The 18,304-nt window shown below is 39.3% G+C and overlaps 2 protein-coding genes across 17 annotated transcripts in view; one reads left to right on the top strand and one right to left on the bottom strand.

The window, feature by feature from the left end:
• The window catches only part of RGS17 (regulator of G protein signaling 17), a 95,720-nt gene that overhangs the window by 9,901 nt on the left and 67,515 nt on the right, over positions 1-18,304 (top strand). For 3 of the 11 annotated variants that reach the window (XM_077897282.1, XM_077897275.1, XM_077897264.1), the window contains one exon: positions 6,008-6,108. The exons of the other annotated variants lie outside the window; for them this stretch is intronic. In XM_077897282.1, coding sequence (XP_077753408.1) covers positions 6,071-6,108 — 38 coding nt within the window. In that variant the 5' untranslated portion in view covers positions 6,008-6,070. Of the gene's footprint in view, positions 1-6,007; positions 6,109-18,304 lie in introns of those variants that run through there. 11 annotated transcript variants of the gene reach the window in all.
• Positions 10,702-18,304, bottom strand: part of LOC144313908 (uncharacterized) — a 77,276-nt gene continuing 69,673 nt past the window's right edge. For 2 of the 6 annotated variants that reach the window (XR_013379587.1, XM_077897479.1), the window contains 2 exons: positions 14,503-14,568; positions 10,716-12,985 (listed from right to left, as the gene is read on the bottom strand). Coding sequence is in view for 3 of the 6 variants with exons in the window: in XM_077897479.1 (XP_077753605.1) it covers positions 14,518-14,568 (51 nt within the window). In the remaining 3 variants the exon portion in view is untranslated. Of the gene's footprint in view, positions 14,569-18,304 lie in introns of all 6 variants that reach the window. The other 4 variants (XM_077897474.1, XM_077897516.1, XM_077897444.1 and 1 more) reach the window with 3 other exon arrangements.

The following is an 18,304-nucleotide window of genomic DNA, read 5'->3' as shown; positions in this document are numbered from 1 at the left end:
AGCAGTGGGCAGTGCTGTGGCTTAATGGCTAAACTATTAAGATTTTGGGCAGGGGTGGAGGGAGTGACAAGTGTACTTGGAGAAGATTATTTGCTCATTTTATTGAGATTATTTTTAAGGGAATGTGGATTTATGACTTAGTAGGCTCACTGAAAGTAGTTACTCAGTGATGCTGTTAGTTAGAACCAAAATCAACTTTGGCATTTAATGTCCTGGCCTCTGACCCCTAGCCCTGGGAGTTCTAGCCTGGTTAGATCTCAGGGAAGAAGGAAGAGTTCATGTGCTTGAGGGTAGAGCCCACAATTGAAAAATGAAATCAGAGGCAGGCAGAAATAATGATCTTTTGTTGCAACTGTAAATATGGCCTCTGTGGGTCTGATTTTCCAAGTGTTTGCATTAGCTCGCCAAGTTTTCTTTAGGTTCAGCTAGTCATCAATTTCACCTTTTTTATTTCCTAGCTCTTTATTTGTAATTAACGAAACGAATTAGAGCCCTACTCTGTAGCCTATAATAGGAAAATTAAATAAGCCATAGCTAAGATGTAAGGAGCCTAAAGACCAGTTGAAGAAAGAAATATGTATGTAAATTGCTATTGTTTTTCTATTCTAGGAGAGAAACAAAGTGCTGTGAGGACTCAGGCACTTTAGATTAATTTTTGATGGCTAGACCCAGGATCTGGCAAAACTGTCATAGAGTTTGTGACATTTCCTCAAGTTATTGAAAGATAGAATTTTGACAGGCAAACAAAGGTCTTCCAGGCTCAAAGATAATGTAAATAAAGGTACGGAACTAGGAACATTCGAAAAATACTTTATGGCACAGTTTTCCGGTATCTAGTACATGTAAGAAATCACAGGTCATTAAGGCCAGAAAGAAGACAGGTCCTGGTGGGCATGGAGATTGGTGTGAGAAGCCAGGCACAGAGTGCCACAGCACTGTGCAGGTAAGAGCTGTCTTCATCAGATCTATGCTACAGAGAGGATCTAGAGGGAAATAGGAACACAAATTTAGCTGTCCAGGTAGGAGAAGCTGAGCCTGGACTGGGAAAGAGAAAGGTCCAACCTGAGGCAGTGGGAAGATGACATTGTGAGAACATATTCAACTCTGAGCCTCAGGACTCAGTCACTGATGAGATTTAGAAGATGTAAAAGGAACCTCAAAGCCAGCCTGGAGGACTTGAGCCTGTGTGTCTGGGTAATACAGGTGTCTCTGAGATGTGAAGAAAACCTGATGAAGAGGATAGGAAGGAAATAAGCTGAGTTCAGTTTGAGAGTTTGATGTATGTATCAGAGTTCTAGCAGATATTGACTGAGCAGGCTGTTGGTTAAAAGCCTAGTTGATTCTGTAGGAAGCAACAGGTCTGCCCTTAGGCTATGTCAACCTAGGCAAACAGTGTCTAGAATGAAGCTGGTGACAGTTCTGTTATGCATATTCATACCACAGCTGGATTGTTATTTTGAATTTCTTTCCTTCTGGACACCATGGTTGAAGGTTTGCAACACAGAAATTAACAAAATCCAGTAGATCATGGAAGAAGTGATCCAAGGAATTTGTACCTCCTGAACCTGGAATAGAGTGGTTCCCCTAGAGAATACGTGTATTTCACCATTTGGAGAAGAGTCATGTGAATAAGTAGATTAATTAAAAATTGCCCCAGTGATATTATAATGAGAATAATAAAACCACATGGAAGAGTCGTAAAGAGACAATATGTGGAGTGGCCCTGGCACATGTTTGGTATTCAGTGTGTCCTAGCTCTTAATGTTACTCTTAGGAATGGCATTAGGGGTACCTGGGATGCTCAGTCAGCTAAGCATCTGACTCTTGATTTCGGCTCAGGCCATGGTCTCATCAACCTGACATTGAACTCTACTTTGAACTCTGTGCTCAGTGGGGAATCTGCTTGAGATTCTGCCCCTCTGCTCCCTCCCCCCACCCCACCCCTCAAATAAACAAATTAATATATTAAAAAAAAGAATTGCATTAGAACTGATGGGCATGTGTCATAGAAATAGATTTTGCCATCCTATTGGAAATAACTTTTTAACAGTCAAAACCGGCTAGTTAGATGGGTTGCTTTGAAAGGCAAAGTGAGTTTGCTATCAAATGCTTGGTGGACACACACTTGGCAAAGATGTTTTAGAGGAGATTTAAGGAATGGGCCAGTAAAAGAACTGCAGGGCTTCATTCTGACTGAGGTTCAAATGGTTCCAGGGAATTTGGAATGTGAACTCAGGAGAGATGCCGGGGCTAGAAGTACAGTTTGAAAATCTTTTACTTAGAAGTGACAGTAGTAGATGATTGCCAAGAAAAAAAGGGTAGAGAGCAGTGAAAGCTTGGAATAGAATCCTAACGTATATCTGCATTGAATGCGCATGAGGGCAAAGAAGGAAACTAAGATCAGTGCACACACGCATGCATGCACAAACACACACACACATTCATACATAAGATGGGTCAGAATGGAAAAAAAAGTATTAAGAGGAGAATGAAGACACTGTAGTATGCCATGAAACCAAGGAAGTGGAGTTGGTTTTAACCAACTCTATTTATATTTATAGTAATCTTCCCCAAAAGATTGGGAAAGGGAGACAGGTTTATGAAGGAAGAGCAGCGGAGTCATGTTGAGTAGCAGGGAGGGTAAGCCTAGGACCAAGGCAGCACGTGAGATTTTGCAATGAGGAAGTTGCTTGTGATTGTCCAGAAGGCACTTGTGATTAATGATTTATACATCATCTATTTCTGAAAGGTCTGAAGCAGCTTAAATAAAAGCACTTTCACATAGGGCAATGAAAGTGAAACAAAATAGAGATAAGAGGGCACAAAGAGAAATAAATGGGGGGAGGGGTGCACATACCATAAAACATAGACAAGACTGCTCTTAAAACAGAAGCAGTAGGCTTTACTTGGGAGGTTCCAGTAGCCAAAACGAAAGGGTTGCAGGACAGGTTACCTATAACTCATTGTTTAATGAAAGAAAATAGTTTTTCAGAAGTTGTTTTATTTCCTGGCACTAAATTGCATGCAGAGTATATCCCACTGATTCTTTTTTTTTAAGGTTTTATTTATTTATTCATGAGAGACACACAGAGAGAGGCAGAGACATAGGCTGAGGGAGCCTGATGCGGGACTGGATCCCAGGATCCCCCCCTGAGCAGAAGGTAGATGCTCAACCACTGAGCCACCCAGGTGTCCCCCTTCCCCCACCATTGATTCTTAAATAAGGTAAAGTGACATATTAGACAATGAGGGCAACAGTGTTTCTGCTTGAAGATACAGGCTTGCTTTGAATTTTCTTTCAAAAATTTTTAAAACCATGCAAGATCAAGTATGTGGTATTAAGTCTGTGAAAGACTAGCTGGGCATCTGAATACTCCTGACTCTGAAAAATCAGCATTTAGGACAGCATTAAAGAGGAAGGTATCTGGGCATCCCTGGGTGGCTCTGGTTTAGCACCTGCCTTTGGCCCAGGGTGTGATCCTGGGATCCTGGGATCCAGTCCCACATCAGGCTCCCTGCATGAAGCCTGCTTCTCCCTCTGCCAGTGTCTCTGCCTCTCTCTCTTTCTCTGTGTGTCTCATGAATAAAAAAATAAATAAAATCTTAAAAAAAAAAAGAAAGAGGAAGGTATGCTAGATGGGAGAGAGCAGAGTGGGACTGGGAGGGAGGGAGGGAAAGAAGCACCTTACAACCTCCTGTCCTCTGCATTTGCCACTCCCTCTGCCTAAACTCCCTATTCTTTTCATCATTCAAGTTCCAGTTCAGATGTCACCTCTTCAAAGAGATCTTTTCTGGACTCCCTGCCTAATGTTGTTCCTCTCTAACAGGAATCTGCTTTGTTTAATTCATAGCGTTTACTGCTCTCTTAAATTATTATTAGTCTCCTTTTTCCCATACAGCAGAATGTAAACTAGTACACTGAGCGATGCCAAGAACAGAATAGGTGCTCAGTATGTTGAAGGCATGAATGTTTTGTGGATGGGGAAGAGCCCAGTTCCATGCTCTCGCTAAACGGAGCTATTGCTGGGAAGGGTAAGCGCTCCCTAAAATGGTAGCTGAGAAGAGAAGGATGATTGTGATAATGACATATTTTGTACTGGGAATTTTAAGATCACTGAGGTTTGAAAGAAGAGCACAGATTCTCTGTACATTTTCCTTTCTACTCACAAGGAGCCAGGGCACTAATACGAACAGTAAGTTCGTGAATATTCATTGATCAGGTTTCTAAGGGACGAAGAGCATCAATAGGGCCCACCACTGTGGCAAAATTATCATTTCTCGCTTTTTGGATAAGATTATTTAATATCACCCATTTACATCTTGAAAAGTATCTTTCAGAAGTATCTTATGCTATTTTAGCACAAATAATGTGGTGTAAGACTCTTTCTCAGAGCAATTAGCTATTAGGTACAATTCCTTTAGGATAGCTCCTGACAATAAAACCCCTATTGGTGTCAATGGGTATGCGCACCTATGGGTGAGGAAGGCACAGCATGTGTATGGTAGAAAAGAATGCATCAAAATTGCCTCAGGTGTAAATCAAGTCACTGACATACAAATAGAAAAGCAGATGTGCCAGGTGAGGGAAGACCCTTAGAGGGAGAGGAAATAGGAAGCAGCTTTTTTTTTTTTTTTTAAAGATTTTATTTATCTATTTGACAGAGACAGAGCCATCACAAATGGGGGAGCAGCAGGAAGAGGGAGAAGCCGACTCCCCTCGGGGCAGGAAGCCTGAGGTAGATTCAATCCCAGGACCCTGGGATCATGACCTGAGCCAAGGCAGACCCTTAACCGCTTGAGCCACGCAGGTGCCCCAGGAAGCAGCTCTTGAGGTTGTTTGAAAGAAGTATGGAGGGGACTGAGTGGTAGGGGACTGAGGAGAGGTAACAGCAGCCTTAGGTGGGGAGCAGAGCCAAGGAAGACTTTCTTTAAACATTTATTTTAGGTGTAGGGAGGACAGAGTTTGTTGGCAGTGAGAAGCAAAATTATCAATGGAGAAGTTTCAGGGAAAATACCATAGACTTCTCTGGAGCACTCGTTTTATTCATTCTTGAAAATTTTTAAATGTTTCTGTATCAAAACATAAGCAAATATATAATATTTGTTTTTTCTTTCATTCATTCATTTATTCAAGGTCAGCCTGGTGCTTGGAAAAAATTTTGATTATTTAGCCCTATTTTGAGCTTTGCCTCCAGACTCCAGGGTGAAGTTAGCAGTTCCAAGGTAGTGGAATTTCCCCAAGGTTATAGGCAGGCAAGGGATTTTAGAACCACAGAGTATAATAAGCTCAAAAGGCACCTTGAAACTATCTGAGTCCACAGAAATAATGGGTTCTTTTTTCCCCTCATCTCCTCATCACTAATATTTTAACTCATAGCCAGAAGAAAGATGTCAGAGGACAACTATTACAAATTGGGTTTTCTCTAATGGGTTTACTGGAGGCATCCAAAATGACAAACGGTGTTTGCAGCTTAGAAGATAGAATAAAAATTTTCAATCTAATTTTCCTTGTATGCTGAATGAGAAGTTTTAATCATAATATTAACTGTATTACCTAGTCCATTGATGAAATGTTTGGTTAAGACAAGTAAACAAAGAGTTTCCTAATTATAATTTGTTAAATCATTCCACATAGGGATGTCCGATCTAGAAAGTGTTGCCTTTGTGTAATGAGCAAAAGTAAGTTATCATAGTCTCAACTGAGTAAGAATGCAAGTTTAAAAAATAGAAATTAGTGTAAAAAAGAAAAATCTGATACCTCACAAACTCCTTGGGAAGGCAGTCTTTTGAATACAAAATGAAATAAGGAAGATTTTCTTTTATTCAAAGGCAGAATAGTGAACTGTCATTCAAAAATAGGGAAATAGGAGACTGAAGCTTGAATAATAAAAATGAAAGAAAGCCATGTTTAACTGCAAACCTTTCAAACTACAGAGCAGAAACTATATCCGAACCCATGATATTTTGTTGTGTGTTTCTAACTCTGCACTGCATTTGGCTTTTATAGGAATAATCTGGGAACATGGAATGAGTGATTTTGGGGAAAAGTTGTAAGAAAAATGGATCATGAATGATGGAGAGACAGAATTTTTGTGCATTGCTCATCTGGTAAAGTTTCTTTCTTTCTTTTTTAAGTTTCTTTTTTAACAAACACTTATTGAGCATTAACTGTGTTCCAGGCACTATTTTGGGAGATTCAGATTTATTAGAGAACAAAGTACACAAAAATGCCTGCCTCATGAGCCGCATATGTGTGATCTTTGATTTTTTTTTTAATAGACTCATAGAGGGAATCATTTGGAAAGCACTTGTGATCTTTTTTAAAGCAGAGCTATAAAAATATATGTATATTATTTATATTCTCTGTATATTCCATACACACACACACACACACACACACAGACACACACACACATATATTCTTTATATATATGTTCTTTCACTGGCATTATTAGGTGCAAATAAGTGACACTAAATGGGAGTATACCAAAGACACAGTGGCTATATCAGATTGGAATATAATGGGAATTTTCTAGACCTTGATTCTTTCAAAAGTTGACTTGTTATCAGTTCATTTCAAACTAACATACTGTACTACTACAAACGTATTCATTGCAAGTCAGAAAATACTCGAATGAGAGGTCAGAGGAAGGAGACAGCATTCTCCTGCCTTCTCTCCTTCAAGAAAATCTATGACTGATAGCATCCAAAGTTCTGGGCATAAGGGGGAGTGAGCTCATTTTTCTTAGGCTACAAATCTGACTTCCCTCCAGGATTTTCCCAGGAATGAGCTGCCTGTTTTATCTTCATCCCTTAGCTGTTTCTTGCATTTGCCTGCCAAACTTGCTTCCTGGTGTTCTATGCTCGGAGGTACATTTCAGAGAATTTAAAGCATAATTAACTGGAGTTGAAGAATTCTGAGGTACATCAGAAAATGTAGATCACATTTAACAGAGGTAGAAACCAAAAGGAATGAGTTCCTGAAATGCCTTATTTAGGCAGTAAGATAGGAATGCGGTTTTATTGTGTCTAAGCTCTTGGAAAAATTATGTATGGAAGCTGTATAATGTGCAGAGCCAGCATGGGAGTGAAATGAATAAAAATGGATAAAACTGTAAAAGAGAAGAGGCAGAGGCAGCTTAAAATTACAAGGAAGGATGTGGTACTTTTTTTTTTTCTTCCTTTGGACAGGTGTTTAGCAGATTGCCCTATAACTGACATGTACTCAAAGCTTCCAATTATATTATAGGAGAAGCAAGCAATATTTCCTGGAAGAACTCATTTTGAGCAATCTGAGTGCCCCTTTTACCTATGATTTGTCTCAGTTCATAATGACATATACAGAATCACAGGATGGCTTTGTTTTCAAGGATGGCACTGAAGCAAGAAATGATAAATTATCAAGAGTTGTTAGGGGTTTGATTGTTGCCAAGGGGAAATGAAGGAAAGAAATCTGAATGTGTTCCTGGAAAAATAAGTAAGTCTAGCTAATGCCCTGGTTGCTATTTTATTTGTGTTTCAATGACAGACTTGAGAAGACGTTACAAGTATTCCATCACCACTTGCAATAATTTAAGGCTCAACAGAGCAAGTGATATTTTCACAGCTCGGGCTTTAAAATACTACTTTTTAAAGTTATGTGATGTTTGGATAAAATTAAAATGTGATTATCCTAGTGCCTGATGATAGGAAGGATAGTATAGACTGTAGATAGCTTATTTTGTGCTTGTAATTGTCTTATGCAAATAATATGAAAAACTCATTGTAGAATTTATTTGGTTTAACTTCAAGGAACAATTAAAGGCTTCATGGTGAAATGAAATCAGCTTAAGTAAAGTGTTACACTTGTCCTTGACACTTCAAATATAATTATAATATTAGGTGTTGGGAGAAAACATGGTACCCATGGCTGTGAATACAGAATTGTCAGAATGTCCATTTAATCTTGAGATGGGATTCAGGAGATCAACGTTCTAGCTATAGCTACAAAGGGGCTATACAAAGGGGCTCAGTGAGCTCATGAATCCTAGCATGACAAAAACTTGTAATATTCATGGAGGAGCACATCAGTATCATCAGAATATTTCTGGAGGCTTCCATTTGTCATCTAGGATTGCTGATTCATAGTAGACCTCAGTGTCTCACTCAATAGTGAGTTCTCTCCCCCAAAAGGAAGATTTTAGATGAAGACTCCATGTCCTGTGAGGACCAATCTCTTTTTCTCCTTTCTTCTACCACTCTCCTTACTCGCAAAGACCAGCATACTTACCCTGCAGAAAATGGTTTCTATGCTGCCACTTTTATGCCTTTGCTCAGACTCCTTTCTGCCTGGAATGCTGTACATGTTTCCCTTCACTTTTCTAAATCCTGACCATCTTTTATGGTCTAAGCTAAAGTCCTGAGACCTTCACAAATCCTTATCTGGCCACCTCAGTGACCTGTCCCTTCACTAAAACTGCCTGCATCACAACAGTGACATTTGTATTCTTGTCTTCCCCATGAGCAAAACTGTTTCCTTCCCATATTCTTATCAGAGGGTGGCATCTACATAGTCACTTGTGCTAGAACACCAGGAGTTGACCTTGAACTCACACTCACACTGCTCCTAACTAATCTATCCCTTACCTAGGCTTATTTTACTTCTCGAGTACTTCTTACCTCTGTCCTGTTTCTCCATTTCTTTTCTCCCCATTCACCATCATCATCTTGCCTGGACTATTGCAGTAGCCTCCTGCCTGCATTTTCACATCATCCCATCTGTTCTGCACACTGGTGTCAGAATGACCAACATATGACTTCTGTTGCTACTTTACACTCAGAAAGCATGCCATGTCTCCCCTTCACCTACAGACAAAATCCAAATAGTCTGCATGGCCCTCTGCATGATTCTTCCCTTCCTGGTTTTCTCCAGTTGCTATTACTTCTCAGGCACCTTATGCCCCAGTCACACTGAATGAATGAATGGGTGGATGGATGGACAAATGAATGAATCTTTAAAAAGTAAGCCGTGCTATTATAAGCCTCCTTGTTGTTGCTCACACTGTTGCCTCTGAATGAAATGTTTTACCTGCTTTTATCCACTTAGAAAACTTCACCCTACCTATTGCTTTTATTTTATTTTATTTTATTTTATTTTATTTTATTTTATTTTATTTTATTTTATTTTATTTTATTTTTAAGATTTTATTTATTTAGTAGAGACAGAGAGAGAGGAAAGAGGCAGAGACACAGGCAGAGGGAGAAGCAGGCCCTGTGCGGGGAACCCCATGTGGGGAACCCGATGTGGGACTCGATCCCAGGTCTCCAGGATCACGCCCCCAGCTGAAGGTGGCGCTAAACCGCTGGCGCCACCCGGGCTGCCCACCTATTGCTTTTAATAAGACTATCTCTGGCTACCCCTGGCATAATTCCATGCTTGCTCTTCCACAAGGGAACACTTGGCACAGACTTGAATGGACTCATAGCTAAGTTATAAGCTTATTGAAAGTGGGGACTAATTTTTGCTGGGGCTGGGATGGGGGAGGTGAAAGAACTTTTCTCTAAAGACCCACCATAGGGCAGCCTGGGTGGCTCAGCGGTTTAGTGCCGCCTTCAGCCAGGGCCTGATCCTGGAGACCCCAGATGGAGTCCCACATCAGGCTCCCTGCATGAAGCCTGCTTCTCCCTCTGCCTGTGTCTCTGCCTCTCTCTCTCTCTCTCTCTCTCTCTCTCTGTCTTTCATGAATAAATAAATAAAATCTTTAAAAACAAACTAAAAAACCCCCACCTCTTAAAAAAAAAAAAAAAAGACCCACCATAGATTTATTAGCTGTCCATAAAGCTGAAGTCTTACCTGTCAACACTCTCTGGAATAGGCAATGGTATATAGTATAAGGTGGATATAGAGTCACATCTGTTCACTAGGTGACCCAAGATTAAATTGGACTCTGTGAAGTAGACTACTTGGGATGCCTCAGACAGATTCATTGAAGTTGACCAGATTCCAAATTCCTTGAGGCTTCTCTGCCTGAGGTTATTATTTTGCAACTTGAGTAGAAAGAACCCAGAATCCTTAAAATGCCCTTTAGGCCCCATGTGATATGTCCACAGCCTCCTCTCCTTCAGACCTTCATATCCCTCTAAAGTCATCATTTCCACTCCTCCCTTGCTACTATGCCCCAGCCATACAGCCTCTTGGCAGTTCATGCAATGGGCCAGAACATTCCTAATTCAAATCCTTTGTTCCTCCTGCCTAGAATGGTCTTCCCACAGATATCCATGTGGCTCACTTCCTTATCTCCTTTATCTTTGTTTAGATATCACCTTTTCAGGGACACATTCTTTGGCCACTATCTAAATTGCAAGCCCCCTCCCCCTTGCTTCTCTCCACCTTGTTTCTCTCTATAGTACTTAGAAGTCCTGTGTGATTTTTATGTCTTATTAATTTCTGTATTCCAGGTACTAAAACAGCCTAGCTCAAAGTAGCCATTCAATAAATATTTGTTGAATAAACCAACAAATCCATCTGACATGTACAATAGCTCTTCTTGTGTATTTCTCTGAATAATCTTTATGTCCATGAACTAATTTCAGGTCCAGTAGTTGGTTAATGTCTGATCTTAGTCAAACATGTTCTGGCTTAAGAGTCATTTATCTTAGGTTTCTCTCTTGGCTCTGCCACTTACTAATTATGTGACCTTGAGCGAGTCATTCCATCTTTCTGGGTCTGGTTTTTCTCATTTATAAAACAGGGCTAATGATACCTAGTGAATTACCAGGAGTATGACAAATACTTCAACAAGCAAACATGTTGGTTGGTAACTATTTTTATTTATTATCTGTGCAAGGAACTGAAGAGCTAACATGGCATAATGAATAGTCAAACAGATGTAGATCTGATGTCTGTCTCTACCGCCTGTTAGCTCTGTAATCCTGAGAAAATTTACCTCCTTTCCTTAAATAAAGAAGTTATTTTATCTCTGAATTGATTGAAATACCAAATGAAATAATATACCATGTTTCCACAATTCTATATACAGGTGTGTCTTTTTTTTCATACGTTAACATTTTCAGAACTCGATATGTACTTGTGCTTTACAATCAGTGAGGTCTTAGGTTTGGTGAAATGTGGCATCTACTTCAAAAGTATTATATGTTAAACAGGATGGTAATTATAGTTTAGAATCTCTCAGGTCACTCTGACAGTTTTAAAATGTTTGTCTCTCTTCCCTTATTGGGAAAAAGTGACTCTCAGTGAATAATGATAAAGAAGCACATTTCATCTTAAAATTGTTGAATAGCCATTATTTTGCAGGTTGCCTTTAAAATTTGCTACTTTTTTTTTTTCTGATTTCATCCAAAAGAAAAGAAACTGTATATTTATCTAAAGCATCAACCACAAAGTAAGTTGCTCAGCTTATTTCCTTGTAATAAGAGGAGGGCCCTTTGTTTTTCTGGGTCCCTCTCCCTGTGTCTTCACCTCGAGTTTGGTTTATACTTTCTCTTCCCTTTGGTTTGGTCATGGAGAACAAGAATAGAAGAATATCCTGGCAACCTCAGCAACCGTACTTTAACATAATACGGTTGCTAGGAGAAGAGGGTAGTAGCCGCACTTGAGAGGACACGTGGCTCTGCCGGCCTGGAGAGCCAGTGGGCCGGAGCAGGCCTTCTCCCCGCCCTGTCTTCTGCAGGAAGGCATGGAAATAGAACTCTCCTGCCATGCCCTCTGTCAACGGGTGATACTATTTTATGGCCTATTTTAAATAAAATATAAACACAAAGGGAATAAAGAAGTTCCTACTAGTAAAGATGTCATCGTAAAGAAATGTCGTATCTCCAGCTATCAGTCCTAAAACAATCTCCTGTTGCTCGGAGAACTACTAACTCGGTGTTAGAATCCACCATAGGTCATTGCTCAACTGTTGTATCCTCCTGTATGTTTTGTGGTTTGTTGGAGCACCCTGGTTTTTAGTTAACAGACCTGGGGGAAGAGTGACTGACAAGGACTATGTCTGTATCTGCAAGAAATTCTCCACACATTAGCCATACTCATTGCTCACCAGATTATCACCAGTCTGAGATGGCTGTATACTTGAATAATGATTTGCGGTGAGAAAGCTCATTGCACAGTTCATTTTACTCATTCGACAATTATGGCAGGGATTTTACCAAGTGCCAGTTACTGAGTATCAGGGCAGCAGCCAAAAATAAATATATATTTTTAAAGATTTTATTTATTTATTTGCGAGAGGCACAGAGAGAGAGGCAGAGATATAGGCAGAGGAAGAAGCAGACTCCCTGCGGGGAGCCCCATGTGGGACTTGATCCCAAGACTCCGGGATCATGCCCTGAGCTCAACAGCTGAGCCACCCAGGCATCCCCAAAAATAAATATTTTAAGAGAGAATGCATAAAGCAAGACCCGTGCACAATGAAAACAGAATGCCTAATGTTTGCATTGTACTTTTCCTTTATTTGAGGAAGGCACCAAAACGTTTTGGGCTTAGCCCTTATTAGCATTTGAAAGAAAGTAATATTCAGACAAATAAACATTTTTGGATCTATCCACATAGGCCAGCCCTTGCTTGGCAACTGTGATTAGATTCTTCCACAAACATAGGGGACTGGAGGGAACTCGGAGTGACCACCACTGGCTATGACATTGTGTTATAGCCACGGGAGTGAGATAGGCCCACAAAAGTCAATGAACTACCCCTGGATAATTTTAAGACAACTCAGATAGAGATCTGTCCTACCGATTTTCATTATCTACTTGCTGGGTTCTGGACAGAGTCTGACTCCAGTATACATCTATTACATTCTGTAGCTGCCGTTTCGTAGACGAAGGAATGTGTGATTCAATTAATCATGTTCCAAGTACTGTATCATTCACCTACCCTCGTTTTTTCCTTCTCTGAAGAACTGATTAACCAGATTGACACGTAAGAAATTCTTCGAACTCGTGAGCGTATGCCAACCAGTTGTTTGATTCTTTTTTCCCCTTTGATCTGAATATTAAGAAATGAGAATGTTAACTTCTGTTTGGGTATGCTTCAATCCAAAATAAAAATGGAAATAGGTTACATACAGAGTGATGTGGCTATGACTTCAGTATGGAACTTAGAAACATTTTTTTCTTTGGGAAAGACTAATGATTTATATCCAAAAAAGAGTTCTAGTACAACAAATTATTATTCTACTCCTTCTTAGTCCAAATCACATTCCTGGGAATGTAACAACTCTAGAACTAGTCTTTCTGTATGTTCATGTCTATTTATGTACATATGGATATATTATATTCATGATTTTACTTTGACCCCTAAAGAAAAATCAGAGACAAACTATGTCTCTGGCAGGCTACGTTTTCTATCCTCCCTACTGGTGTCCCATCTGACTCTCCCAGCATCATCTGGTGTCTGCTGTTAGGACTTCTAGAAGGAGTGAGGTGATAAGGCTTATCACTTCCCTTAATAGAGGGCTGTGAAGGAGCAAAAATGCCTTTGAAGTACAAAGACAGGTTGCTGCATCTGATGGGATGCCAGGCAATGAATCTGATATCTTGCTGGTAGATACTACTGCATAACCACCTAATGCTTGCTAGTAGAATAAGTAGTAGTAGGATGGGTGTGAGCTCTGCAGTCCATCAGACCAGGTTCAAATCATTAATTCCAGTGCTTAGAGCATAGGTAGTTGCTTAAATTATTTAAATCGGAGGTTAATGGAAGCGGAGACTACTGGACAGAATTATAAAGAATAAATTAGGTAAGATATTTTTTAAAGATTAATGTGTTTATTCATGAGACACAGAGAGAGGCAGAGACACAGGCAGAGGGAGAAGCAGGCTTCCTGTGGGGAGCTCAATGCAAGACTCCATCCCAGCACCCCAAGATCACAACCTGAGCCTAAGGCAGACACTCAACTGCTGAGCCACCCAGGTGCCTCTAAATTAGGTAACTTAAAATATCTAGCAATAATGTCTAATATTTATGAGTACTTAAACTGTTATTCCCACACTTCAGCAGTCTTTTAACACTTGGGGACCTAAACTCCATTAAGTAACTGTCCTTCATCCCCTTGATGTCCTCTTACTCCTGGATACAAAAATTCATGTAAAAACTTGTCTCTGGATTGCTGTTTTCTAAATGCTACTGGGCACATGATAGTTGTTCGGTAAATGTTAGGATTAAAGAAGAAGAAAGGAATGTAATGAACATTTAAATCTACAGGTCATTTTTCCTTGCTTTTTGTTCTTAAGAAATATTTTACCATTTTCTCATGCAGTCAAAATACATATTTTATCAAGAGCCACAAAATAACGGCTGATTAGTTCACTGCTTTTTCCATTATGTGTCAAGAACAAATAAGTCAAAGTGCTGGTTAAGCTATTACATTTCATTCTTAAGTTACAATCCAACAAGACACTGAGTCGAAACAGTCACACAACAAACAGGTTCTGGATCCTTCTGCTATCACCAATGTTATTTTTAGAGGAAGAGGCCCTGTGATAAAGAAGTGCAGTCTCTACCTTTGGCCATGTTTTTCAGATGCCTTCTACCATCTTCCTGAAACTCTTCAAGAAAAGTTCGTTTATCTGAAATTAAACATGAAAGTTGGAGATTTTTTAGTTTTAAATGAAGCATTCAACCTGAAGACATGGAGGCCAATACTGTGACTCTTTTGTTCATCCAATTTGGCAGCTCAAGTTTTCTAATGGGACGTTTTCCTTCTAGAAAAACAAAATACGGAATCCCTGGGTGGCGCAGCGGTTTGGCGCCTGCCTTTGGCCCAGGGAGCGATCCTGGAAACCCGGGATCGAATCCCACGTCGGGCTCCCGGTGCATGGAGCCTGCTTCTCCCTCTGCCTGTGTCTCTGCCTCTCTCTCTCTCTCTCTGTGACTATCATAAATAAATAAAAATTAAAAAAAAAAGAAAGAAAAACAAAATACCTTACATTTTAGAGGTCAATGTGGACTATTACTTATGTGACAATGGCCATAATGGCCATAGAACTATAATGTAATAATCTGTAAGCTGAAAGAGACTTGAGATCGTCATCTAGTTTGATTCTCCTGTTAGGGAGAAGGCAGAGGAAACCCAGTGAGATTAAAAGGCTGACTTACTGTGTTAAGGAAGTGAACCCAGATTGACACTCACGATCTCTGTTTTGCAGCCACTCTTGCTTACTGAGTGTTTAAGTGCAGAGCAAACACTTTGCCGGCCTTTTATGTGCATCACAGAATCCTCACGATAAGGTAGTGAGTTAAGTCTTGTCATTCCTTTTTTTTTTCAAGTGGAGACAGCCCAGAGAGGCTGACTAACATTTCTATATTGCACAGCAGATAAGAGTCAGAGCCTGTCTTCAGACTCACTGAATGCACTTTTCCCCAACACTTTTTGTCCTTTTATACCCTATGCTTTTGCATATGATGTCTCTCCTACCTGATGGACTTGTTAGCCCTCTTCCCTCATTTTTTTTTTTTTAAGATTTTATTTATGAGAGAGAGAAAGAGTGAGGGGAAGAACAGAGGGAGGGACTAATAGACTCTACACTGAGCACCAAGCCAATGCAGGGCTCAATCCCAGAACCCTGAAATGACCTTAACTGAAATTAGGAGCCTGCAACTTAACCAGCTGAGCCACCCAAGGTGCACCCTACTTCCCCCATTCTTAACACCCAGCTGAAATGTCATGACTTGAGAAGCCACTCCAGTCCTCTCCTCTGGATTCCAGTAATACTTTGTTCATATCTCCATCAAAGCCCTTATACTGTGGCATTCTGAATCCTGTATTTGTGTTTTTCTTCCCACAAGACCATTAACTGCCTGAAGACTCTACTCTGTCTTATTTTTCCCTTAAATTTCTTGGATTTAGCATTCACCCAGGACATAGAAGCGTTAGCTGGATGACTGTATTATAAGACAAACTCTGTGTTTTCGAGAACTGAAGCTGATGCATTCAAATTGTCAACTGAAAACAGTTTGGATGCTAAGTATTATTTGTAGTTATTTGCAAAACCAAGCTACAAATATTTCTTATAGACTAAATAATCAAGTGCCTTCACATATGGAGAGTTATGCATCCTACTTTTACGATTCAGCCAAAATGAATAATATATAATTAGATCATTTTTTCATAATCTGCCAAAAATTGGAGAAATGGATTCTGTTAACCAATTTGAGATCCTTCCTCTTAAAATACTTATTTGAGAATCATTTGGAGTAGTTTTAGGAATTGAATTCAGTATTTATATAGACTAGCATATATAATTCAAAACCCTGCTATACTACAGATTCAATTATTAAATGGATAGATTTTCCTAGAGTAAATACATCCGGTATTCAATTTCAAAATAGTTCATTAAATTGTAGCATTTTACCGAACACAAAGTAGAAATATTTAAAATCATGAACAATACTACTTCAGAAATACTTCTATTTTTTTCATGTTGTATTCTTTTTGCTGCTTCTGTTTTTTAATATCTATCACATGGTGGCCAAGATACACATTCTTAAATTACTTAAATAGATTCTCTTTAATATCAAAGTACTTGTTATGAAACAATGATTTTCTCCCTCTGCTACTCAGAATCCTTGAGTGATCTGCCAACGACTGAACCTGATATTTGAAAATATTACGTATATGCCCTTAGAGAATAAGTCTCTTAAATTTGTTTTTTCCCCAAATATTCTCTCCCCACCCCCCACCCCCAAAAAATATGAGGATTACTAGTAGCCAGAATCACAGAGGCAGAAAGTAGGATAGTGGTTGTCAAGGGCTGGGGGGGAAAGGAAGAATGGAGAGTTACTCTTTTATGGGTGTAGAATTGCAAGTCTACAAGGCGAAAATTGTTCTAGAGATGGATGGTGGAGAAGGGTAGCACATTCTGAATGTATTTGATACTACTAGGGGATCCCTGGGTGGCTCAGCAGTTTAGCGCCTGCCTTTGGCCCAGGGCATGATCCTGGAGTCCTGGGATCGAGTCCCGTGTCAGGATCCCTGCATGGAGCCTACTTCTCTCTCTGCTTGTGTCTTCTGCCTCTCTCTCTATGTGTCTCTCATGAATAAATAAATAAAAATCTTAAAAAAAGTATTTGATACTATTGAACTGTACACCTAAAAATGGCTTAGATCGTAAATTTTATGTTTGTATATTTTGCCACAATAAAATTTTAGAAAAGAAAAGTTATAATAGTCATCTCAGTCTTTTTACCCTGGAAAAAAGTGCAAATGAGAAATAAGAGTTGGCCAGTGATATTTTACCAAAATTTTGTCAGAATTCCATTGAAAAGAATTTGAGTACATGGTGCTCTGATTTGAACACTGACATCATGAACTCAATATATTTATTGAATAATTGATCCAGCTTTCTGCTTAGATCTTCAGTGATAGTTTAATAAAAAATCATGCTGTTAACTTCATTATTTTCACACCCTTTGACAGGCATATTAGTGCAAGCACAGGAATTCATACATAAAAATAAATAGTATATTCATAATGGATTAATAAAAATAATATGCATATTCTAGAAATATGTGATGACTGTTTCAGAAATTCCCACAAAAACATAGCAAACAAATATTAAACTCCTAATGGACATGCTTGAGATTTTGCATTATTATTAAAATTGTTTTTGGAGATAAATGTTTATCTTATTTAATTTATGAAGATTATGTTAGCCACAACATTATATGTGAATGTTGTAACTATAGAACCTACTTGTTGAATGTGGTAATTATTTTTTAATTTAAATTCAATTAACCAACATATAGTATATCATTAGTTTCAGATGTAGCGTTCAGTAATTTATCAGTTGCATATAATACCCAGTGTTCATCATATCACCTGCCCTCCTTAATGTGGTAATATTTTAAAAAGATTATTTATGAGAGAGAGCACGCACTCAGTGGGCATAGGGGTGGAGGGTGGAAAGAAATAGAGAAGGAGGGAGAAGGACAAGCAGACTCCACGCTGAGTGCAGAGTCCAATGTGGGGCTTGATCTCATGACCCTGACATCATGACCTGATCTGAAACCAAGAGTTGGACACTTAACTGACTGAGCCACCCAGGTGCTCCTGAATGTGGTTATCATAAAAAAGATTTAAAATTCTTTTTAAAAATTTTATTTTTTTAAAGATTTTATTTATTTATCCATGAGAGATAGAGAGAGGGGAAGGCAGAGACGAAGGCAGAGGGAGAAGCAGCCTCCATGAAGGAGCCCGATATGGGACTCTATCCCAGACCCTGGGATCATGCCCTGAATCAAAGGCAGATACTCAACCACTGAGCCTCCCAGGCATCCCTTAAAAAAGTTTTAGATTGAAAATCC

The sequence above is a fragment of the Canis aureus genome, chromosome 1 (assembly GCF_053574225.1).
Source record: "Canis aureus isolate CA01 chromosome 1, VMU_Caureus_v.1.0, whole genome shotgun sequence".
In the NCBI taxonomy this organism is placed as follows: domain Eukaryota; kingdom Metazoa; phylum Chordata; class Mammalia; order Carnivora; family Canidae; genus Canis; species Canis aureus.
The sequence above is the reverse complement of the archived record's forward strand: the minus strand, read 5'-3'. Positions and strand labels throughout refer to the sequence as shown.